We start from the raw sequence: 25,975 nt of genomic DNA on the forward strand, positions 1-25,975 counted from the left end.
TACACATTGGTATGAAGCTTGAGTTGTTCACCAAAGACACTACAGATCATTGCCTGATATCAGACAAAATTGTCAGCTGGTTATACTCCATTTCCATCTCCAGTCTGACACTGCATCCAATCCACTACCTAACCAATTTCCATTAGAGAAAAGGATTTGATTTGCCTTAACCAATTACTAGACCCACACATCTGCCTGAATGTAATGTCATTTAAAGTCCACACTGACGCATAGCCATGACAACATACTTGTTATACCAGGGATTTAAGTGTGAAACACAGTAAAGTAAAAACAAACGAAAATGTCTGGCGATATTGAGATGACGTCGATTTAGAACAGCCTCAATAGCAGAGCCTAAAAGTGCTTGTCATTGCTGCCATTACTCCACACTGGTTCTGGCACAGCGCTTGACTACGCTTGACAACAGTGCTGCATTCAGACCTGACAACATGTTTAATTTAAAAATGGAGGTGCATTGAACACTGTACTGCCTTCTCATACGACAGGGTTTAAGTCAGCTCAGTTCAAAGGGGCTTTATTGGTATGGGAGACATATGTCACATTGCCAAAGCAGATTCCAAATAAAAACAAAAAATGTACATAATATAAGTAAAGATGTACTAGAACTTGTTTAACATACCTCGCTGCTAACTGGGTAACACCTCTGACAAACCCACTAAACAACAGAAACAAGACCTGTCTTTCAACCTGCAAACCATAACAAAGCAACGCACACCAAAAGCTTGGGCACTATCACAGTATTACAGAATGCCAGGGTATTTAGGAATCCCATGTTTTTCAATACCGTCATAAACACAGGCGTTCCTCCTTCTATTAAACTGATTGTACGTCGTGCACAGCACACACCACCAGAGCTCAGTCTCTGGTTCATCAAGGATTCATTTTTGGTGATTGTTGGAACAGTCGACTTACTGGCTAGATTACTAACAAGAGTAACCAAGACGGTTTGGGTGAAATTTATTTTGTTTCTGTCGAGTTTGAATGAAGTGTTTTATGATGAGTTAACAAGGCAATTTAGCCTCATCAGTCTTCTGTGACTTAGAGACAGTTGATGTTAGTACCGCATACTCATATCATCATATATTGTATACCCCAGTGAAATTTCTGGAAGTTATGAAGTTTTTGAAAGATTACATACTGCCCAGCCTAGCACCCTGCTTTTAGATTGAATGTGGCCAGGTTTGAAAACAACGTTAGTCCCGCCCTTAGCACTAACTGGCTAATCGAGCCCCTCCATGTCCCTCATGGTTTTTTATTTTAGCTGAGTTTTATGTTTCATGTCAAAATACCAGATCAATCAGTCAGATCAAACTCTGGGGAGAGGGCAGATGCAAAGGTCTGGACAGCAACAATGCACACAACATCAGACAAACTAGTAGATGGACAAAGGCAGTGAGCACATCATCTCAGGTCCTGAACAGAGGTCAAATATCTGATACACATATTATCTGTGGTATGTATGCATGTCTGCTTCCCATTCTACCACCACCAGTCCTGTGTAAGTGTGTGAGTGTGTGTGTGTGTGTGTGTGTGTGTGTGTGTGTGTGTATGTGTGTGAGGGAGAGAGAGAGTGTGGGTGTGTGTACATGCCTGGGGTTGTGGGGAGAATAAGACCTTTATTCATAGCACTCCTGCCTTTCTTCTCTTTAATCAGAGCAGAAAACTCTGACATTCACTCACTCACTCACTCACTTCTTACATGTAGGAAAGCATGTATGCTTAATGAGTTTGAGTACACAGTCCATTCAGAAAGTATTCAAACCCCGTCAAATTTATGCTACATCCTTGTGCTCAAAATGTTTCAATTATTGCATTTCCTCAACATTCATCACTCTATAGTCCAGAAGCAGTGTTCCTGTTTTAAAACACCTCAAATGACAGGAGGTTGTTGTAATAATCCACACATCTCAACACACATCAGATGGGTCCTTTAAAATTCAATATTCTGATTTTTTTTGTGAGGAAATGTTGGATTACAGCAGCTCATCAACCCTGTGGGTCACAGCCTCCAGTCCAACCTTAAAGTTTTAGCAAAAGTGACTTTTCATATTAAGTTTGCTGAGAAGTGCAATGGATATCTACTAAGAATGTCCCACAGACCATATCAAATTTGTAGTGGTTTCACTGCACATTTCGGTATAGGGACAGTGAACTCAAATTATATTGTAATAAACTGAACATGAACACGAAAAAATCATTTCGAGCCACGCACGATGCATTCTATATTCCACCTCAGCTGGTCTTTATGCACTGTGCACTGCCGCACAGAACCAAAATAGCACCAGCATTCTTAAACATTTTCAAAATGGTGACCAGGTCACAAAATTTCTCATTTTACAGTTGAACAGTACAACAAAATACATTTCTGTTTACATTTACATTTACAATACATTTTTGAAGCGAGAGATAGGCAACACAGTAACAGAATCTTGATGTGATCAGCACTGCCTAGTTTGGCAGTCTGACCGCAGTTCATGAGCAGTGATGACATGACTGACAGCTGTGTTAGAGACTCATCAGCTCTGATTGGCTGTTTTCTATGTCATCACCCAAAGATTAACATTACCGGAGCTAGGCAGCGATCAGCAATAATGTAAACAAACAATACCCGTGGACCAACACAAACTGCAGCATTAAACAATCAAACCTAAACTGTCGTGAAAAAATAACTATGCTCCGTCAGTGTCACCTCAAAAACTCTGCGCTCGGCCAGCTCAGCATCTTGGCTGTCCCTGGAGCCAACGGTGCAGCAAAGAGGCTGCCCTCATGATGTTAATAACACCACACGGAGCACTCCACCTGCCCCTCCTTTTGTTTTTCAGGCAGGAGACTGCTTTCAGAAAAATTCATTCATTAATGACTGCAGACTTTTTTAAAATAGAAAGGCTAATGACAATTTATCTTTAAAAGGTAACTTATTTTTTAACTTTCACCCTTTTTTCCCATGTTTTTGGGTCCAAGTGATGAGAAGTTTTGGAACTGTCCCAGCAGTAAGCAAGATAAGCTAAAATTGAATGACTCAGGCCAATTACACACTGTCATTGTGCATCCACAATTTTTTTTTTTTTTTTTTTTTTTTGCCACTAATAGGCTCAGTGTTTTTATTCTAATTTAAAATACTCTGAATCTGACAATGACATATCTATCATCAAACCCACTAGACTCTATTTAAATAAAAGGCAATTTAAGTGTGTATAGAGCCACAATGCTTTTTCTGGTTAAACAAAATGATCCTACGCTTTAATAAAAAAGATCTATCTCCGTGGGGATCCTTTACATGATGCTGTCAGACACTAACCATAATAACATGAGCCTGTCAGTGGCAAAAACAAGCAATATAAGTGGCCATTAATTTTTGGTGTACAACTGCCCCAAGTAATTACATTACAGCCTGTTTCACTGCTGCCAGCTGCAGCAGTCTCTCTCAATATTAGACTAATTAAAAAAAATCTTTGTTCCCATTAGCTACTTCAACACAAAACATGGGCAAAGAGGTTCCAGGTGTGTGGTGCTTTAGTATGTCCTGTACAAGAGACACACCGTGTGCACGAAAATTCATCTGTTATTTAATTATGGATAGTTATTTGCGTTTTTAAAAAGCTATGTTTCAAAAGTAGCAAGTAGTGGCAAGTGAGAAAAAGTGAGAAAAATCTCAATTTTGATGCATCGATAATGATTTTTCAATCCAATCGTAGCCCCCTGAATTGTTAGTTTTCCTATAATGTGATTCCAGTGGTGGTGGAAGTATCCTTTGTTTGAGTAAAAGTATAACTATCACACTGTGAAAATAATCTGCTGAAAGTAAAAGTCATGCATTAAAAATGTAACTTAAGTAAAAGTAAATGTAATCAGAAAAATGCACTTACAGCATTGAAAGTGCCCAATAAAAAAAACCTATTTAAAAAACCCAAACTTGAAATTATCTTTTTAAGAAAGAAAAAAAACGTATTCGTTTTATTAAAGCAGTTGGCAAGGTATTTTCCATGTCAACTGTCTAATTTCGTCATTTTACCATGTTTTATAAACTCTTATTTTTATTTAAAAATCTTCTAACCAGTAAAGCACAGTAACTTAGTTACATCCCATCACTTTGTGATTTATCTTAAAATGTTCAATCTGCCATTGAAATTTCTGGCTGACCAGTTTTAGAAATGAGACAACATAGACATGGTCCATCACGCTGTGGTGATGGAGACCGGCAGCGTCAGTGTCTCCTGCTGTATGGATGTAGTCGTGTCGCATGATGTCAATGGAAACACAATCACAAGCACATGAGAATAAGTCGGCCTACACCTCAGCAGACATGGAAGACAGAGGCCTTACCCAGGTACTTAATGGTGAATCCCCGCGGCGGATTGAGGGACCTCCGCATCCATCCCTCCCTCAGCACCTCCAGGTGGTCCTCCTTCCCCTGGATCAACAGCACATGCTCGTCTATCCATCCCAGGAAAAAGGTCTCGGACACAGCCTCGGTAATCCTCTGGTTCCACACATGTTGCTGGGTGTTTTCTGCTTTGAAATCGGCGAAAATCTCATAGCCGGTGTGGTGTCTCGGCAGCGCGTCGCTCTCTGACACCCCGGCGGCCCCCACCGCCTCCCCAGCCCCGACCCTGGACAGCACTATGGCCAGGGAGTGGGGAGCTATCTGCAGGAAAGACTCCATTGTCGCGTCGGCCTTCTAGCTGACTATCGAATCCAGAATTGTCATTGTATTTATCTATGTGAGACAGCTTCAGGCTTAGTGGGAAACAAACACTCCATGTTAGCTAGCAGGGTGTGTAGCTCCGAGCTACTCTCTGCAGCAGCCGCAGAGCTACAACTGACTCTCCATGAAGCTAGCCTGCTAGCTCCCGTTAGCTCCTTAGCCTTACATCAAACCCATTGCTACACCTTTACGGACCGTACTCTTTTCAGGACGTAACGTTAATATATCGCCCCGTAACCGAAACCGCTATTTACCGAAGCTTCATGTCGAGCGCTGTCCGCTGGAAAACCGAGATGACATTCGTGATTTTCGGTGCAACTTACACCTCGTTGTGCCAGGTACCTTGAAGATAGCTAGCTAGCTGGATGCTAACGTGTTAATGAATTCACCCAGGCAACAGATGCGGTGCCCCCTTTTTCTCGTCGCCAGGCTATAACCGGGTCTCGTGGGACACCTGTGTGGATATTAGCCAGCCGTTACGGTTAACGAGGAGGCACGAGCTCTCCGGCTGCCGGTATGTATGGTCCTGACTCGCGCCTGACACTCTTCGGCACTGTGCGCGAGGACACAGCTGGATGCAGGAGCGTCTCATCCAGGTACGGTGATGGCAGGCATCGGTACGAAGCTGCGTAAAGGCAACCGTAACAACACCCAATACACCGCCTTCCGGACACGTTTTCACATTAAGACGCAGTATTCGTCTTGAAAAAATAAGAGATTTGAGGTTAAGCAAAAAAATTGAGCGACTCTGCCATTGGCCTTGTAACTTTTTAACCTGATAATTGACATTCTAGAGAGCCCCCCGCCCCTTTTCTATTTGTGCATTTTTCCTTGCAGTTTTTGCATTTATCTATTTCAAGATTTGTTTTTTTTTTCTAGGAATGCAGACATTTGTTTGTTTTAAATGAGGTATTTTACGTCTTTCCATTTCATTGACAGGTATGAGTCATTTTCCCTGCTACATTGTGTTCTTATCTGTGTTCTTATTATTAGTGTGGATGCATTTTTTCCCATTATATGAATGGGGAAATTTTTCAAATTCTCTTTAACCCACTCCACTTTCAAAGTCTACTGCTTTCGCATACTTTCAGCTAGAGACTCCATTTAACAGTTTAACTGGTCACAAGGCCTTCAACTCTTCTGGTATGATCCAGCTCTTTTGTATCTTTTTCAGTTTTGGAGTTTTGCCGATTTAAGTTTTATGCACTTTTCAGACGATTTCTGCGTTTATAATGGAGCCAAATGGAGACGGAATGTTGGAGGTCCGAGCACGTGACATCATAACGAGCTGTCTCTGCTCTTTCACAAAAAATTCTCAAACAAAGTCATCTGCTGCCCACAGTTTCAGGTCTTCATACACAATTTGTACATCCGAACGTAGGAAAACTTGCGGTGGTCAGAAAAGGTAGGTTTGAAAGCTGACAACCCAACACAGCTGGCTCAGTGCACCTCCAAAGAAAGGGAGACCCAAAAAACTCCCCATTTACTCCAATACAAACTGAGATAAGAAATTTCTGGAAATTTGCTGCCGCAAGCTTTTTCTTACACAAGGATTTGGGATATGTAGCAGATATTTTTTCAGGCAAATTTGGTATTTCTGCATTCATTACAACCGCTTTTTGCTTCCTCGTTCTAATATTTTGACTATTTGGTGAAAGGTATGGCTGTAAAATTGAGGAGTTTGACAGGGACATTGACCTGAGAGGAGAGAGGGGAGAGGAGGAGTGCACCTGGGCCAATAATTACCATAGCAACGGGCACACAGAGTGCCATCCTGGTGTGTGTGTTACTTTTCCAATACAAAGATGCCAGTTAGTGATACCTGGTCTACTTGTCCACTAGTCATCAATGGTTAACTGACCCTTTATGTTTCCACCATTGGCCCTTGTGGAGGGGGCCCTTAATTGGCCCTTCCAACCAATGAAAGATGCCAGTTAATAATTATTGGTTCACCTGTGGGCCTTCCGGAGGAGGGAACACAAGTGGGCCATTGACTGTCCCTTGCGGCCCCTCAGGTGGACAGGGCCCTTAATTGGCCCTTGTGGCCAATGAAAGGTGCCAGTTAGAAATTAATGATCAACTTGTGGGTCTTTGTAGCCACTCAGGTGGATGGGGCCCTTAATTGGCCCTTGTGGCTACTTAGGGTCTTTGTCTTTGTCTGTTTTTCTGTCTGTTTCAAGTATTGCTCATTGTAGTGATAGAAGTACTGCTGCCTTCTCTTCTTCCACAACTACAATTACTACTACAACTAGATAAAAAATAAATCTGTGCTTATCAATTATAAAACCAATAGCAAATTGGTACCCCACAACACAAAATTTTCCATGTTGTATTACTGTAAGAAAAGAAAATGAAACTTTAGTTATCAGTTCTATGATAAATTTAGTGAAAACTACTTGTCCGATTTGTCAACATGTAGGCTACTTTGAAGATGTAAATGTTGTATTCTTATGTTCTCTCAGCAATTGCAAATCTTAATTTAATGTTGAGTTTTTATAAAGGTGGATACTTATTTTACCTCAGCTTTTTTTTAATCTCAAAAGCTATAAAATTCATAAGAAATTTGCATGAATGCACTTCATAACAAATCTGGATAATCAGTCTGGTAGATTTGACTACGAATCACATGTATAGTTGTTTTGTTTTTTGTCTTCTAGATGGACTTGTTATGAAATTATGAGATAAGAAAAGATAAGACTTTATCAAACTCAAGGTGGGGCAACATTAGTAGCAATAGTAAAAAAGCACCAAAAATAGTGATTTGAGTGCTAAAAAAAGGATAAAAATGTTACAAAAATAAAGATTAGATAAACACAAAATAATAATAAGTTGCTGCCACTGAAAAGTGCCAAGTTTCATTAAATCAGCCTTTCTAAGTTTTAGTAACTTCAGTAAACCAAGTTTACCGTGCTATATATCTGTATTCTGATGGTTGCATCATATTTGAATATTCCTAAACAGTTTTTTAAAAAAAACTTGCAGATCTCCTAACTTAATCATTATCACAATCATCTTTTTCCTGCTCAAGTAAATTCAGACTAACTCGGTTTACTGCAGTTGCTAACACTTAGAACGAACAGGGTAATTTGACGATTTTTATTTAATTTTATTTTCACTTTTAAGTTGCAACAACTTCACAAAAGGACGTTGGACGTGTATGGTTGCATCCAGGCCGGGCCCAGGATTGAGTAAACAGTCTGAATGCACAACAGTGCAATCAAATAAAATATCATCTTCTTCTGGCATATATAAAGCATAACTGTATGTTTGCAGTTGGAGGGTTGGAGGAAGAAACCTCAGGAGGAGCGGATGGATGAGGGATCCCTCTTCCAGGACGGACAGACGTGCAATAGATGTCGTAAATAACAACTGAATTACAATTCAAAAAAATAAATTGTGATATGATTGCCACATGTGATAATCCATACAAATTTGAACAAGATAATGTATATATAAATGTTATATCCAAGAACCTGTTGATATCCAAGCCTTCCATAATCTTTAAAGCAGCATCTCTACCCCACAGCCTTCAAACTGTAGCCAAGTTGGTTTGTGTACAACGTATCCATGACAATGCACAGAGCCGACCATAAACAGACAACAAGCGGTTGTAAAAATAAATAAATAACGAAGATGCATATTCCAAATTGGCTGTATACACGTCCAATAGTGCTCCTAAAACCTGAAAATATCAGAATATCCCACGCATCTTAAACGGAAAAGGCTAAATTTGGAAAATGTCCTAATTCATACTATTAACAAGGAATATGCAGTTTATATGCCCTACATTAAAGTCCACATACTGTCATATTTGGAATTATATTGGAATATTGGTGTGCATGTAGCCATAGCGACTGTGTGTGTGTGTGTGTGTGTGTGTGTGTGTGTGCGCGCATGTGTGCATGTGCATGTGCGTGTGTGCATGTCTGAGTACAGGTTGAACTGTCATGTTAACATGGCAAAGTCTAGCAGTGTTAACTCCCTCCTACACAGCACACTGAGGAACCAAATACTCCAAATCCAAATGTATCAGCATCGATCTTAAAAGCCGGATGGAGAGGTTTGGAGAACGAGGCATGGAAGGTGTGAAGGTGGATCAGTGTGTCAGAGACTGTAGACGGACAGAGTGCCAGCAGGCCAGTCCATATACACTGCAACTTTGTTGGAGCCAGAGGCGTGTGCAGTGTGAACGACTGTCCTCTTGTTACCGTGCCAGGCCAAGAAGCCGTCATCAGAGCACTGCATACTCCAAGACTGATCATTTCTTCCAAGCCTGTTGTCGGAGCCCCAGCCTCCCTTCTGATGTCTCTGTAAGTCACTGCAATTTCAACTCCTCCTTCCAGCTCCACCTCCCAGTAGCAGCGAGCGGTCACATCCTGCACCCAGGACTCCCAGCACTCAAATCTGTCTGAGTGATCAGGATACATCTGCTCTCTGCACCACTCCACCTTCCTGTTGTTGTCAGACAGCTGGAGGTCAGCGTGGACTGTGTTTGGGTCCAGTGTGAACTCATAGGCATCTGATGAAGAGCAGAAGAGTCAATACAATAGATATGACAGAGAATTTGTGAGTGAGACTGAATATCAAGTGATTCAATTGAGAATGACTACATAAACTGTGGAACATTATGTCTTTGGCATCCAGAATTTCACTCGTGGACCCCTGTCCATTCCAATGGACATAACTTTACTAAGATGTCTGGAGGCAGGCTTCTATTACAGATTTGTTCAAAACTTTAAGTGATATTTTTGAATTGTCGATAAATAAATAACAAGAAGTAACTCCCATTATATTATCAATGGTCTCCATGCTGCTTTTTTTTTTACTGTTCACTCACCTGTTTTCAGCCTTTCTGTGGTGTCAAACATGACACACCAGAAACACACACACACACACACACACACACACACACACACACACACAGGCACACAGAAATACTGTTTACTGCAGAGCCATGTAGCTCTGCTCTACTGGCAATGAGAGTGGAGTCTATTCCCTATTTTTAGCAGATTATCCTATGTTTAAAAAACTGCATGCACATGTTTATTTTTGTGGAAAATGTTATAATTAGCACATTCTAGACACTAAATATGATTTGCATTGGATAAATGCCCAGAAATACAATATATCCACATGTATTTAATTGTAAGATGTGTATTTATAAGTTTTAAAAATTCTAACTAATATTGGCTATTATCTTGACTTTTGTGATTACCATGAACAGAATTTCTATTTAATAGATTCTTGTGCAGTGTTTTGGAGTTTTTTTAAGAGTCAAACTTCTGCAATCCAGAGTGATCCACACTGAGGGAAGCAACAGAGAAAAGCACAAACCCTGTCTGATTATGAAGCACAATATTTACTGTAATACACCTAAGAATTACTTATCATGTTGTCATATATAGCGCTAAATCAGGGCCATAAGTTTCAATAATTTGAATGCAGAAATTGAAATTGAAACACTAAACTTTGAAACTTAAGGTTATGTTTTTATCTTGAATTTTGAAAAATACAGCAATGTATTCAAACTAGAAATAAGTTTAGGATTTGTTTTTGGAGATTAAATTTAGTTTGGATTTGTTTTCATGTCTAATTATCATATATATATATATTGATGTTTGAGGTCTTGTTATTTTCATTTGCAGATTTTATGTTTTTAGATTCAGACCTTTTTTTTACAGCTTAAATCCCACTTTTTCGGATTCAGGTCTTTTTTTCTGTTTGGGCTCTTGTTTTCACTTTCAGATCACATGTTTTCAGTTTCAGATTTTTGGCCTTTCAGATTTTTGGCCCTGATTTGGTGTGGGGTGTGTGGCATCAACTGAAGGGGTGGGGGTTTGTTGAGTGACAGCATGAGATAGGAGGCTGAAAGGACCCTCCCTAATCATGTTGCCCTCAGGAAACATAGGTACTGTAAGAAGCATGACTCAGCACTTTCTATAGGCAATGATTGTGTGACTAGCAGTGAAAAAATGACGGCAGGGACAAAGCTGTATTTAGCGAGCTGGTTTTGACCGTACTTGGTGCCAACCACAGTCTAAGAGCAATAAACCACCTGAATTTAACAGTTTCAGTGCCACGCTTGAGGGACCACTTGAACATTGTATGAGCTGGTGATGGTGTACAACCTGCTAGCTTCAGCACACAGGTAAGAAATTTAAGCTATTTTTTAAAAATAGATACTCAAGGAAATCATCCTATACATTATAATAACAGGTAATTTTTGTAATGTATAGGGACATAAATAAAGGGAAAGCATTGAAAGATGGAAATGAACTCCTGGTATTAAGTAGCTAAAAATAAGGTCTGAACCTGAAATCATAAAATCTCCCAAATGAAAAAAAAGAGAGACCTCAAATATCAAAATATGTATGAAAGTGAAAAATGAATTTTTTAAAGCTCCCAGTAAATTTTAATTTTGCAACGTTTTGATCTTCATCAGGCATTTTAGTGGAAAAACAAATTCCACAAATTTTCAATTTCAAGCAATATTAGGGGGTACTTGTACCCTCCAGAGTGTACTGTGGATACCACCCAGTTATCCGTGCTTTCACTGGTTTCATACTTCAGAGTGTGCAGTCTCCACTGTGGATCCTCCAGTCTGGCTAAGAGCGTCATGACTCCTGAAAATCCTGGATGATTGTAGCTCAGGTCCAGCTCTCTCAGATGGGAGGTGCTGGATTTCAGAGCAGTAACCAGAGAAGCACAGCCCTCCTCTATGACCAAACAGCATGAAAGCCTGCACACAGAGACAAGTTTTAGTATTGTTTGTTGGTTCTAGTGAATATATTTTCCTGCTTTTTGTCTTGTGAAACATTCTTGCAGTGTGAGCTCTACAATTAAAGCTATTCTGTATTAAGCTCCATTCAAATGGGATTAACATTACAGGAGGAGGTTGGTAATTAAGTATTTACTGTATTTCTCTGTGATTCAACTCAGCATTCTAGACTGCATTTTAACCCTGTGGAAATGACAGAATATGGTCTGTTACAGACATGAGCGTTGAGCTTTGAAGGACAAGGCTGAAAGAGAAAGCAGTGTCCCCAGGGGGAGGCGGGAGAGATGAACAGAGGTAAAGATAGGACCGGAGGTGACTTTGGGGTCAAAATCACACTCCTTCTCAAAGTCATCACTCAGTCAAATATATGCATGCAAATATATTTATTATATTCAGTGTGACCTACACTTCTACACACATAAGTTTTGATTATGATCGAGATCAGTTTTGTTACATTTCGAGTTACTAATCTGCCTGAAAAACTATTGTTGGATTATATCAGTTTCACCATCAGAGGAAGAGTGAAAGGTACAGGAAGATGGTGTTTGTCTGGGACCCCAAGTTCTCTAAACCCGGACGTGAAAAACACACTCAAGTCCTGGCCACCTGCAGTATGTAGCAATGGTAAAAAAACATTAAGTGGAGGTATTTTATTCAAAATAGGTGTGTTAGTCGCTTGCTTTGACCGTGCAGTAAGTAAGTAGAAGATAGATTTGATTACTGCAGGTATTTTGCTGGTGGTAACATTAATAGTAAAATTAGTGTAGCAAATGTAGACCCTACAACACTGATACTCAACTTATGACCCGCTGGCCAAATCTGGCCCCTGACAGGGTCCTGGCCCCTCAACCTTTTTTTAATTCACAATAAAAATCAAGAGATTCACACTGGGAATTATTTTTGTACTTTTAGTATCCATAAGGTGCCAGAGTGAATAAAACAGCATTGGAATTCAGAATCAGAATCAGAATCAGAAAAAGATTTATTGCCAGGTATAGTTAACGCAATATGAGGAATTTGTTCTGGTGGGTTGGTGCAACATAAATATAGAAAAAAACAGATAAAATAGAAGATACAAATATAAAAAATAAAATATAAAATATAAAAAGTACGAGTCTAGCAGTGCAAAACAAAACAAGTAACACAAGTAACACTGTAACAGTGCAAGAAACAGAACCATGGAATTAAAGTGGAATTAATTGAGCAAATAGAGCTTGTTGATAAAAAAGTGCCAGTGGAGGATCCCCCATACCACCTGACAGAGGTCCTATCTAAGACCCTAACGCGCTAAAATCTTAGAAATGCCCTTAAATACTAATGTCCTAAAGACCTAGAAATGTTCTTAAATCTTGGGAGCTACCTCAAATTGTTTAATATTGAACGTGTTCAAGTGGCACCAAATTCGACAGTGCACGTCCTTGGGTCCCCTGCAATACACCTGCCAAGTGTGAAGGAGATCAGATGAATGTTTCTCATGACATGTGAAGAAAACAGAGACCGAGATTTCTTGCTTTATAGTTATGTGTTGGTGTCTAATAATCCAAAGCCTTTTTTACTTTTTCCATTTTACTTTTTCCATTTTCACACAAAAGTCAAATTTCACCCTGATAAAAAAATATATATTTAAAGCTAGTATGACAAGCCTCTCTGTCTGTGGACAAAACTCAAAGATCCACTCTAAAACAAAAGGACCTTGTGTCGGAGAGGATTTAAATTACAGGAGGATCTGCCAGTTTGTTGGAAAACTCTCAGTAATTATGAGATAATTATTACTGGGATAGGGGTGGAAAATTACCCACACGCACACCACAGATGGGATTAAAATCACTGAGTGGCAATATAATGTTCACTGCACCTACACACATATATCCAATGCAGATTAAAATTTAGATTTTTTCAGTCAAACAGTGCTTTGAAATAAATTGTTAAATCAGTTGAGTGCAACAGGAAAGAAGCAGAAGGAGTAATGAGACCACAAACTCAAAAATGTGGGTAACCCAGTGAATCCCAGAATATCCTCAAACTCAGACATGACAGACTTAAAATGCCTCTTCTGTGCTTGACACTACAAAGTTAGTTAGATAGCTCACTCAGCCTGTTTTTAATCAGTCCGTATAAAAAGTTCTGAAACATTTAGTTAAAAAATCTTTATAACTTGTTGATCTAAGAACTATAGAAAGATTGCATGGAAATACTAAAAACATTGGGTATGTTCACTCAAATGAATCCTGAGGTACTTTATGTGACCAGCAGAGTTGGCTCACAGGTTTTAACTTGTGACACACTGGGAGCAAGTACTGAGTCAGTGCATTTAATTCATGTTTAAACAGCAGGACACATGGAAAACATGGTATGACCAGGCAGAATGACAAGGATAACCAGCTTTTGCAGTCCCTCTTTGGATAAATCCATGTTTTTTGCAAGATCTCACAATGTACAAATGGTCTGATTTGTTTGCTTTGCTTTTTGTTATGATGACAGCAGCGTATGTAGATGCAGCAGCCAGTAGCTCCTCAAATCCTTGCTACTTTTTTTGCTATATATATTCCTATTTTTTCGACTTCATGTTCCGTGCTGCTGAAGCAAGACTTTTCTACAATAGAGAACCACTCATCAACATTGGGAAAAGTTGTGTGGGGTTTGGAATGAACGCAGCAGACTGCCAGAGGATCTCCACCAACATCACAATCCGAGCGGCCAGTCAAACCAGAGGAGAGAAACTAAATCAAAAGCTTCCAGACAAAGAGAGTGAGGAGAGCCAGCATCAGGGCGAGACTGACCCGACTTGGACCAAGAGCTGTTCCTCTACTAACCTTCTTCTGGCTAATGTCCAGTCACAGGAGAATAAAGTGGATTAGATGTGATTGAGGCTCACTCAGCAATGGGATCAGAGACTACTGCACATCTTCACAGAGACATGGTTAACCCTAACATCCCGGATTTAGCCATCCTGGATGTGGATGGTGGATGTTAGACACAAGACTCTGATGAAAATTAAAACAATGCACTGGAATGTGTGATGACATCAGCAGCAATGGCCTGAGCTACTGGAGAACTCCAAGATGTAGCAAGATCAATGTACAAATTTACCTTCTACCCTTCTAGACTGGTCCTGCTCACTGGTGATACAACATATTTGTTGAAAGAAAAAAAAAAAGACATCACCTGACAGTGTCCAGAGTACAGTGTGGACTCATCAGTCCAGCCCGAGAGCAGCTTCACTCCTGTATGCTCCAGGTCATTGTTACTCAAATCAGCTCTTTCAGATCTGAAGCCTGAGAGCTCAGAACCGAGCCAGAGCTTCACAACTTCTCTGTGACAGTTTGCACAGGTCTAACCTTAAAGGACGTGAAAAATATGTTACTGTAAACTTCTTTCTTTTACACTTTAAATTCATACGTCAACTGCGGATACTCATCTTCTTAAAAGAGTGTCACACTGCAGGTGCTACAGAGCCAACCCTGACAGAAAACAGTGGATCAGGAAACAAGAAGTACAACACTTAACAACACAGCACATTTTCAAATTACACCAAGCAGGATTACCTTTCAGTTCACAATGTCTGAAGACTCCCTTAATTAGAGATGGCAGATTCAAAACTCAAAAACATTTCAACACTTTCAAACCATTGTTTTCGAAATGTCTCTAAACATTTCAAAAGCTACTGTTCACTCAATATTGGCATCCACTGGCAGAGGCTGGCATTGCAGTCATTACCTAACGTTTGTGTTGAAAGCTCCCTTTTCCTGAGCCCAAATTCTACCTAATAGGTGTCATGCAAAATATGCCTATCCTACTGTCCTATGCTACAGTTAGTTGATTGCAATTTAATGGTAAAATGAATGACACCCAGAATTAATACAATGCATCTTTTTATGCTTTGATGGCTGTGGAATCAAAAATTACAGTTTGAATGGGTTTCAATGGAGCATTGTTTTACCTTAACAGTTTAAATGTAACAATTTGGTATCCACGGTGTATTTAACACTTATTGTAGGTAGCTGAGCTGGAAATTCACTGATTAAACTAAATACACTATCTCGCCAAAATTCATGCCATTTGCATTAACACAACCAAAATTATCAAAAAAAAAAATGAAAAGTTAAATAGAAAAGGGTTAAATTATATCTCATCATCATTATATAATTTATAATAATATTATTATATATATATATATATTATTATCATCATCATTTTATTTATATATATATATATATATATATTTATTTTATTTTTTACTATTTTAAATATAATTTTATCTTGCCAAGTTTCTCATTGCCCTTTTCCCCATGTTTTTGAAAAAAATCACACTAATTTTTTCAGGTTTTAAGAGGTTAATTTGCACTGCGTGATGATATGAATGTGAGTGTAACATTCTGTGACCACACACAGAATAAAATTAATAATAATATTAAATTATATATAATTAACACAATATCCATCTATCTATTCTCACAAATCTCTCAATTTAAGTAACATAACACTGCATTTCCTGCAGTCCTTGAGTTTACAACCCTTTGTCTGGGATTGACGTGATCATCGTGATGTTTCGAAACCCGTCTTGAGCTCCACGCCGAAAACAGAAGTGACAAAACGTTTCAAAACAGTTCGATCTTCAGTGCAGAAATTGCCATCTCTACCCTTAATATGCTGTGCCATTTAGGCAATAGCAATTCACTACATTTCTTTAAAATATATTTATTAGGTCCTCTCATGGTCTACACATTTTCAAAGGCCATGCAGTCTTGGTTGTTGATAAGGAGAGCATATGGACTGCATGTACCTCCTTGTTTTTCATGTGGCTACCCCAGCTACGTCATTTCAGCAGCAAGTGAGGAGTTTCGCTGTAGTGAAGTATTGCTTTTCCTGTGCAAATGTTAATGCCATCCAGTGGCATTGTTAGGCCTGGTCATCTGATGCTTCAGGCCTGAATGTTTAATAAGTAGCCCTGGATCTAAATATATAGCCTTTTTTCTTTTTCAAAAAATAAGAACAGACCTAATAGTAAAAAGAGCCCTGGATCTTAATAATCTGTCATTTTGCTCATATTTGTACTTCACCACTGTTAACACAAATACATACATTTAACTATTTTTACAAGTCTAGTCAATATGTTTTAATGATAGCAGTTGGAAAGTACTCTGTACTCACTGCTGATTACTAACAGTACTTATTTTGTCTTAACTGTTTAATTTGTGCTTGATTTGATTGAGGTGTGTATTGTGAATACAAGGGCAGTGGGAGTTCATGTTGAGTTTTTTATTTAAGTGTTCACTTCCTCCTACTCCCTTTTGTATATAGAATACCCATGATGTTTACTGAATATGTCTTATGTAAATTCCGGTGTTTAAATCTGATTTACATTTTGATTTTCCCCTTTTTATTTAGCATGTTCAAAAAAAAGATCTTCAACTGAAACTGAACTGACCAAAAATAAAATCACAATTCATAACTGATTTAAAAACAGTTTTCAAGTATAAATAAGATGCTAGACTGCATTAAAAAAATCAACAGAGTTTGCTCATTAAAGGGAAGGATTCCCCTGGAACCGCCTCCTGAGGTCCCAGCTAAACCCCCAATGTCCTAAAATTCATGAAACGCCCCTGATGATATCTCTCCAAGATCCATGCAGATACGAAGAAGTGGACATGATCCCTCACCAACTTCCCACCAGGAAACATTGCCAGTTGTGTTTATTTTATGCACATTGTCAAAGAGTTAACATGACATATGGTTTATTCAATAAATGCTAAAACACAAGATTGATGTATTCAGTTCAGGACCTCCACATCCAGCATCATTACCTGCAGGATCACCTGAGAGCAGCCACCTGAACAGCTGATGCAACAGTTGGTTTGCCACCAAAGAATCTATGCACAACTGTCAGAAACATCTCAGGGACAATGATCCCACTGGCTGGTCTCAGAGGATCTTGCAGGTGAAGAGTCTATATGTGGAGGCACTGGGCTGCCTTATAGACCAAGTGAATGCACTGCCAACTTGAGAAATATCCATTCAGTTCAGCAGCAACACCTCTGATGGACATTTTTCACATCTGTGGCATTGTGATGTGTGACCAAACTGCACATTTTGGTGTCCTTTTACTGAGACATTCTCAAGCTGCATCTGTGTGGTAATGATGCTGTTTGACCCTTTGAAACCTGAGCAGATTGACTTTATTACTTTCAAAAACACAGGGAGAAGACAATGAGCAACACAAGAAGAAATAACCCCAAAATTAGAGTATTGCAGTCTATGTGTTTGTTGTTTATTTTCCATGTAAAAAAAAAAAGAGTTTCTAAAAAAATACTTTTGAACGGAATTTGAAAGCAGCACAAGAAAAGTGATATCGCTCCAGGTTGCAAAGGGTTAATCAGTTAATCAGCATCTGGCTATGCCACACCTGTCAGGTGGATGGATTATTTTGGAAAAGGACAAGCACTAACTAACACAGATTTTCACAAGTTTGTTTCATGAGCTGAAATACAAATTCAAAGGAGACATGCTGCAGCTTGTAACTTTATTGAGAATGTCAGATACAAGTATGGATATGATTTGTGTGTGTGTGTGTGTGTGTGTGAGAGAGAGAGAGAGAGAGAGAGAGAGAGTGAGACTGCGCAGCACTTTCAGTTAAGAAGGGCACTCTCCTTTTCCTTTCACTGTCACATTCTTCTCCTCCAGTCTGTAAAAACAGGTCATGGTGTTAGAACATATTGTTGGTGGTTTTTTGTGTGTGTTTGTGTGTGTGAGAGAGAGAGAGACAGAGATAGAGATAGCGAGAGCGAGAGAGAGAGAGAGAGAGCACATGTGTGTGTTTGGGGGTATTATTGTAGCAATAATACATCCAGAAAGAAAGCCTCAACAACAGGGAGAAACAGGTGTTCCAAAGTTTTTCAACACTGCTATCAGTGTCATATTGTGTTCTCAAATAACTTGAACAAGAAGTCGACTTTGACATCATAAAGTAAATTTTCTGTTTGTGGGTAACATTATTATAATAGATGTCCATAATCCTCATCTATATTTTTTCATTGGGTGTTTGTCGATGAAAAAAATACATTCTGTAAACAAATATATCATAGTGTTAAAGCTGGCAGGGAACAAAGTGATTATTACTAACAGGTTGTGCAGATCTCTACGGTGGTGACTGCAGCATGCAGGTTTAACTACATTTTCAGTATGTAGCCTGCAGCAGGTTTATCTCTGCATGTATGTATAAGAGTGGAGTTAGATTTGAGGGAGGGCAGAATCATGATACAGAGCATGCAAGAGGAACAGGAGGAATACATTTGCGCCAGGATTCTCGTGCTCATAATGATCAGAGCTGCTTGTGCTCACTTTAGTAGTCTGACTCTTTTGAACACAAATTCCAAATTAAAACTGGTTCATGTATTTCATTTTATCTGGAAGTGAAGGGCCATCCTGTTAAACCCTCCCTTCAACTTTCAAAATAAAAGTTGTGGTCTTTTTTCGAACCACCAGATGGAGACAAAGAGCAGTGTTTGGTGTTTGCGTTATCTTTAAAAGCACTAACTGACTGCTAATGGACAACATACAGAAACAAAGACGCTATAAGATGTGCTGTAAGCAGCTGACTCAATGTGGCATGTGCTGTATTTGAGTGTGTAAGAGAGCTAAAGTTTGCACGTGTCCTATTTAATGTTTCTATGTGTTGTTTCTATGTCCTCTTCTATGATGTTTGGTTTGATGCAGCTGCTCCCTTTACCTGAAACAATTTTCTCCCTATGGAGACATATAAAGTAACCTTGAACCTTGACTAAAATCACATTAAATTGGTTGACAAATAATCTATAGAGTAATACTGAGAGTCAGATTAATATAAAGTATCTAATGGTCATAAGTCATAGTGGCCATGTTAGCGTCAAGTGTCAACCTCTAGTTTCTAGTTTAATTTTCTGAACTTTCAATAATTTTAACATAGAAAATTATAAAAATCATTATAATAATAATAATCATTATTAGAAAAATTGTTAGAAAGCTGCCTTCAGAAATCTAATGAGCCTGATATTGGGTTTACTGTAATAATAACAATAATGGTGTTATTGGCAAATAGGTATTATATATATTGTTGTACTTTGCTATTAATCTCACTTTTGGTCTGCAGTACTCTTATATAGTTTTCATTTTATTTTGTTGTTATTTTAGTTTGTAAAGTATGTCATTGTACTGCTGCAACAAGTAAATTTACTCCCTGGGGACCAATAAAGGTGTATTTTACTCTTAATCTTAATTATCTACAGAGCAGAACTACACGCCAACAATAATAGAAAATGTGGGCTAAACAATAAGGCATACAGACACAAACGTTTTAAATCACATAGTGTCCTAAAGAGTAATTTGGTCATCAATTTCATATTAATTAAATTACTTTTTTCCCTGAGCAGACTTTATCTTTATGAAAGACATGACCTTGACACCCTGGTGTGGTGCATCCTGATGCAGCCTGTTCCTGTCAGTCCAAACTGGCTGGCAAGTAACCAAAGTGCTCAGAGGCCAAAACAACCAGAGACTGGGAGAGCAGACTGACACACGATCAAATGAGATACAGTTTCACAACCCCTCACATACGTATGCAAATTATATTGCTACAATTATACTCCATATATGCATATATGCATCTGTGTGTGTGTGTGTGTGTGTGTGTGTGTGTGTGCTACATGCCTATTCTTCTGGCAGAGAACACATTCAGTGCTGTAGGTTTTTCCATCACTGCCACATACTGGATCGTACTCCCTGGTACAGGTTCCTGCTTTATACATCTTACAGCCATTCTGGACACAAACACAGGTAGTCACATGATTATAGATTAGACACTCAGTCACTTACATATGAGTCATTGTTCATTTAATAATACTCTGACAAAAACTGTACTTGTTGGACTTGCTCATTCGTCTGTGTTCAACAGGCATTAGATGATGATGCTGCTTTGATGTTTCTGTCCTCAGATTCACAGACAAGAAATTCTTCAGTTTACCTCCAGGGGAGGTGTTCACAAGCATTCTGAGCACACTAAGAGGGCGCCTTACTTAGCCAAAGATTGCTAGCAAGGAGTCCTAGCTTACGAGGGATTTAGAAAAGGTTTCAGAGCAACTCAGAGCAAGAAAGGGACAAAAGCTTTCACCTTAGTGAGGAGGCGTGGTTGACCCCGTTGCAGGTATGATCAGCCTGTTCTCATTCCAAACGTGTAAAATAGCATTGCTTTGTCCGTGCTTTTGGCATAAGTGTGTGATGCCAAAACGCACCTTTTGTGTGTGCATGAAATGCTGCTGGACTGTGTTAGGAGAGAAGGCAGATGAACAGAACCAGTTGCGGTGTTATTATATGCCAGCGGACAGTTGGATAGCACCGGTTTTAAATACTGCCGTAATGACGGAATATATGTGTGCGAGGTGCAGTGAATGACATTGTTGACGGTTCTACTTTGGTTCCCATGTGCTGTTGTTGCATGCTGTTATCCTACCATCTGCATTTTTTGACATCAAGGTAGCAGCATCCTGGAATGTAAATAGCAGACGCAAAGGGATACCTAAAGCGTGATATATAGGAAGTCCACTGCAAAGCTGCAACATGTGATAAGTTGGAATGAGAACGTGTTGGAATGATGTATTCTTTTAATAGATGTGATTGGTTGTCACAGACATGCCCTTTGTAAGCCTGCAAGGTGTTGACACCCAGTGGAAATTAAATGAACTGTGCCACAATATAAGAATGTGAAAGCTCTGTCTGTGTGATCACAATGCTGCACTCTTGCAAATTTCAAGTTGATATAACACCAGTTGCTAGTGTTATATCGTTATTGTGTTGGCTGGGAAACATGTCTCTAATGAGATCAACCACAAACATTATCCCTGCACCATCTAATTGGTGACATTTATTTTACTCATTGTCATCCAGCGTTTAAAAAAATATTTCTCCTTCCTCGTTGTACTCAACCATTTTCTCCTCTGCTTAAGAATTTCTTAAGCCTCTTAAAGTACCTCCTCTTTAATCCAACAGTTTTTACCTCAGTGTGAGCTGTCTTATTTTACCTGGATCTAGTCTTAACTTTAATGGGTATTGTTTTGAAAATGTCTTCATTCTAAGAATTTTCATAGAATTTTGTCACTGGAGCAACTCCTTGTGCTAGGAAACTTTGTGAATACAGCCTCAGAGCTATAGAGAGCAGCGTCACTGTGGGTCTTTGTCTTTCTGTTTGTTACTGTCAGTGGCAGAATCTCTGTGGGGAAGAGATCCAAGGAATCCTTTATCTATTCTTTATCTGGCTACCTTTATCTGTCAGAAGAGATATGCATTCTTTTCGTTTTATTTATTAAGTCTTGAAAGGCAACATGGCACCATACTAAAGCACTTTATTAAACTGGTCACATAAGATTTAATTATTCTTCATGTTCAACTGATAGCTTAAATGCTCAATGTTTCCCAGACAAATGCTGAATTTGGAAAAACTTCTTGTGGTTTTTCTGCTGCATCTACCTGGAACATCCTACAACTTACATTCAAACTCAACATAATAGTTACTATGGGCCAGTTTGAATCTATCATTACCAATTACTCCGCTTCTGAATGGAATTGTTTTTAATGGTGTTCGTCCTGTTGTTGTTTGTTCTTTGTGTTTTCTTCCTTGAGATTTAAATAAAGGTTGACTGAATGAGTCAGGAGCAAGTCCTTAGACAGTAATATATGAGGACAAATATCTTAGCCTGTGCAGAGACTCTAGATCAGGACTGATATGAGCTCTTTGCTTTGTTCCAATTTAAACCCTGGCAGTACTGCTGACTATGATCTGTGACTCATTTATAGACATTTTGGATCCAGCAATAATCCAAACATTGCAGGATTCAAACCAACTTGTGATAGGTAGTCACTTTATTAAGAAATTCCATATGAGATCCAACTCTTTTATATAAAAGGTGATATTGTTATCGTGTGCGCACGTAAGTCAATTTCTTGTGGAACCCAGTTGTATGTTCTCACAAAATCATAACTTGTACACATAAATTATAATATCCCCCTCCAGGGGTCATATTTACAAAGCTTCCTAGAACAAAGAGTTACTTCTTGAGACGAAATTCTAAGAAATTGCTAAGAATTATGACTTTTGAAATAGGACTTTTAAGAGGCTTAAGAGTTTCTTAAGTTGAGGATAAAATAGCAGAAAGACAAAGAGGTAAGTGAAATATTCTCCAAACACTGGATGCCAGTGAGTTAATGTAACACTACAGATTAGATGGTGCTGGGAGAATTTTTGTGGTTGATTTTGTTGGAGATGTGTCCACATTTCCCACCCAGCACCATAACAATATAACACTAGACATAAAGTGATCTCAAAAGAAAGATATTTGCAACAGAAAAAAATGCAACAGCAGCATTGTGATCACACGACACTTTGCAGGCTCATATAAGGGTGTGTGTGTGACAGTCAGTCACACCAGTTGTTTTGATAATTTTCCTGAATCACTCCCATGATAGGAGTCCTTGGTAGAAATATTTAAGTTAGTGAGAGTTTTCTCAGAACGTTTTGTAAAATGGCCCCAGGACTTTTGGGGGCGGTTATATATTGTAAACCAGTTGCCAGTTTATTAGGCTCACTAAAAGTAATGCACTCCAATATAACAGTCTTGGCCATTATTTCAGTAACATTTTAAGCTGATGACATGGGACTGTTGAATTTTGCAGCGGTTCTAGCAGTTAGTGGATACCTCTGAAAATCAGCCCTTTTATCTTTTTTCAATCTGAAACCAGTCATGAAAATAAACACACAGAATCAGGTTACTCCAAGCAGTCTCACCTGTGCAACTTCTTGTTCTCCAGATGTCATCATGTCCTCACTGTCTGGAGTCACAGTCTTAGCCTCCAGGGACAGGACTACACACACACACACACACACACACACACACACACACACACACACACACACACACACACACACACTTAATCAGTTTTTTCCAATAATTTGAGCACAAAATCAAAAATTGTAAAAACAAGTCGTTATCTGTTTTCATCATTTTGATTTTGGAAACAAATATTAAAGAAGTTTTTTTTTGGCTTAATTTTTTAAAACGAATGAATAAATGATACTCAGATTAGGTTTCTTTCTCCCTTGCCCCTGACACAACCCCAGTGCACCCTGTAAGAATGTCATGCATGTAACCAGCTTTCTGCTTAGAAGAATGTAACCGAGCTAAGATTCATGTTCTTCTTGTTTTGTTGCTCTTTGTGTTTTTGAGGAAACAATGTTGAAACTAAAAGTGCTACTTCTGACTGAGAGAACAATGCATCAGTACCACCTGTCAGGCTTCAGCGTGAAAAACCTTAACTTTCTTCTTAATAAACCATATTCTGGTGTAGAACGTAATGACTTCGGTCAGTTAAACTCTCTTATTAAAACTCAGAGGGGAAATCAATGTGAACAGACCCTGACGTTAGCAGAATCTGTGGTTATTATCAGGTTATATCAGGTGTCTGTGTTATCTCTGTGCTATTTGGCTGGTAATAAGCATGTCTGCTTTAAACCAGTTCAAATCAGCCATGGGAAAATGACGTCTGAAGCAAACAGTTAGTGTTTTCACAAAGCCACGACTGAGAAACATGTTTTCACTACAGTGACGTCATTATGTCAAAGTACAAGTTAAAAACACATTTATTTTACTTTTCTTTCTATTTTAATTCAGCAAAACCCCTCTGCTCACATAAGTGATCTCAGTTTGATTTTTAGATCTTGACCATGCACAATATATATTTTAGAGCTTTTTTTTCATGCGAAGAGGTAGAGTAGATTAACCATTTATTACCAGCTGTAATGATCTTTAACATTACAGTATCTGAATAACACACTGACAAAATAAACTCCATCTCAGAGAATCATTTGGAGTCCTTTAACACTATCTTCTGATAAAAGTGAGTTGATATCTTTTTTTTTCTGAAACATCCTGCTATATGAGAAAACTACCTCAAGAACAAGTGGAAGCTTCCTACACTCTCAGCTATTTCTTCCTTAAAGGGACAAAAGTGTCTGAAGCAGAAAGAGAATCAGAATAAGTTGTTAAGATGACAGCTTTAAGCTCTGAAAGAACTCACCAGAGAGCGAGAGAAGCAGAGCGGAGCACAGCAGCACAGTCAGCTTCATGGTTTCCAGTGTGTTGACGGGAGTCTGTGAGCAGCAGATGTGTGTTTCACACCTTATATCGTCCTGTCATAGATATCCCTTCCAACTGGCTGTTCAGTCATAGGGTGGTGACTGTCCTCTGATTGGCTGGGTTGTAAAAGGGCTGTATTCACAAAGCTTCTTAGCACAGTTTTGCTCCGAGTGACGAAATGCAGAGAAAATTCTTCCTTAAAGTTTAGATTTGGTCCTTGTAAAGACAAAAGTAATTTATAAAGCGTCTTAGTGCTTAAGAGAGCTCCTGAGCTGAAAAACTGTTAGTAGCAGGGAGGAGGACAATTAAAGGGCTTAAGGGTTTCTTAAAATCTTTATTGTGAACTGCTGATTTATTATTGTTTTGCTACCTGGTTCATCAGATTTGGAGGCTGCTACACTAATTTGCTTCACTAAAACTATCCCTAATAGGATATTGATAATGTAGCGTCACCACAGTGTAGATGATAGTAGAAAAACAGGAATTAAATGTATTATTTATAATTATTTATAAATGTACTTGACTTGAAATGTACACTTGACTACCATACAAGGTGCCACCTACTACTCAGTAATCATTTGCACGCACTTAAACTCCCATTGTGCAGCATCAGGAGTAATATGGGGCTCAATAGGTCTGGCAGTGCACACAAAAGCAAAAGCAGTTAAATCAAGGTGCTGGACAGAACAAATATTGATACAAAAGTACAAAAATAAAGTCTGCACACTTGATGATGCTCCCATGAACATTTATTACCTCCACATGTGAAGTTTCAGGCCCAAAAAGGGCCATGGCCGCCCAAAGACTAGATTTGTGTCATGCATTCAAACCATACTGTATCAGAGTTTTTTTGTTTTTTCACTTTATTAAAAATGTATCCTGCAAAACATAAAAGAAAGCAGTGAATCAATTGTTAATAAAATGTTTTAGAAGTTGCCACATGAACTATTGAATAAAGAAGAAAGTGTTGAATTCATACCCTAAAAGGGCAATGAATCTCGGGCGATACAAACTATAATTTGGAAACTAAAGGTAATATTTTGAAAAAAAAACAACAACAAAAAAACACCATAAAATCCTGTTATTTTAGCAAAGATACATTAGAAAATAAACTAATATTCCAAAATGTGGAAGAAATATTCTCCAAATGCTGAATGACATTTAAATGCAACAGATTACATCATGCAGGAGTAATGCTTGTGGGTGATGAGCTCACATCTTCCATCCAAACCCAGTGCTACCTCCTAATTTGTAATTTGTGATACTATATCTATATATATATATATATATATATATATACATTTATTACCTCCA

General features: G+C 38.6%; 2 protein-coding genes across 3 annotated transcripts in view; both read right to left on the bottom strand.

Annotated features, from left to right (window-relative positions):
* The window catches only part of LOC121947911 (storkhead-box protein 2-like), a 71,381-nt gene extending 65,909 nt beyond the window's left edge, over positions 1-5,472 (bottom strand). The window contains exon 1 of the mRNA XM_042493098.1: positions 4,345-5,472. Coding sequence (XP_042349032.1) covers positions 4,345-4,684 — 340 coding nt within the window. The 5' untranslated portion in view covers positions 4,685-5,472. The remainder of the gene's footprint in view (positions 1-4,344) is intronic.
* On the bottom strand, positions 1,549-24,676 carry LOC121947912 (serine protease inhibitor Kazal-type 1-like). 2 transcript variants are annotated; one of them, XM_042493101.1, is made up of 5 exons: positions 24,603-24,670; positions 23,314-23,390; positions 20,187-20,296; positions 18,086-18,186; positions 1,549-1,567 (listed from the first exon to the last, which is right to left on the bottom strand). In XM_042493101.1, exons 1-4 carry the CDS (start codon positions 24,649-24,651, stop codon positions 18,135-18,137), a joined length of 288 nt encoding a protein of 95 aa, XP_042349035.1. In that variant the 5' UTR covers positions 24,652-24,670; the 3' UTR covers positions 1,549-1,567; positions 18,086-18,134. The 2 variants fall into 2 exon arrangements, with proteins under 2 accessions (XP_042349035.1, XP_042349034.1); XM_042493100.1 differs by lacking the exon at positions 1,549-1,567 and having other exon boundaries at positions 18,011-18,186; positions 24,603-24,676.
* Positions 24,677-25,975: the final 1,299 nt, after the last annotated feature.

Source organism: Plectropomus leopardus, chromosome 9, assembly GCF_008729295.1.
Source record: "Plectropomus leopardus isolate mb chromosome 9, YSFRI_Pleo_2.0, whole genome shotgun sequence".
NCBI lineage: Eukaryota > Metazoa > Chordata > Actinopteri > Perciformes > Serranidae > Plectropomus > Plectropomus leopardus.

Bases quoted from the DNA above. Each gene is read 5' to 3' on its own strand.
- LOC121947912 (XM_042493101.1), bottom strand. From the start codon at position 24,651: ATGAAGCTGACTGTGCTGCTGTGCTCCGCTCTGCTTCTCTCGCTCTCT. The intron at 23,391-24,602 runs GTGAGTTCTTTC...GTGTGTGTGTAG, and splicing joins TCTGCTTCTCTCGCTCTCTG to TCCTGTCCCTGGAGGCTAAG. The intron at 18,187-20,186 runs GCATGTAGCACA...CTGTTTTTACAG, and splicing joins GTTCTCTGCCAGAAGAATAG to ACTGGAGGAGAAGAATGTGA.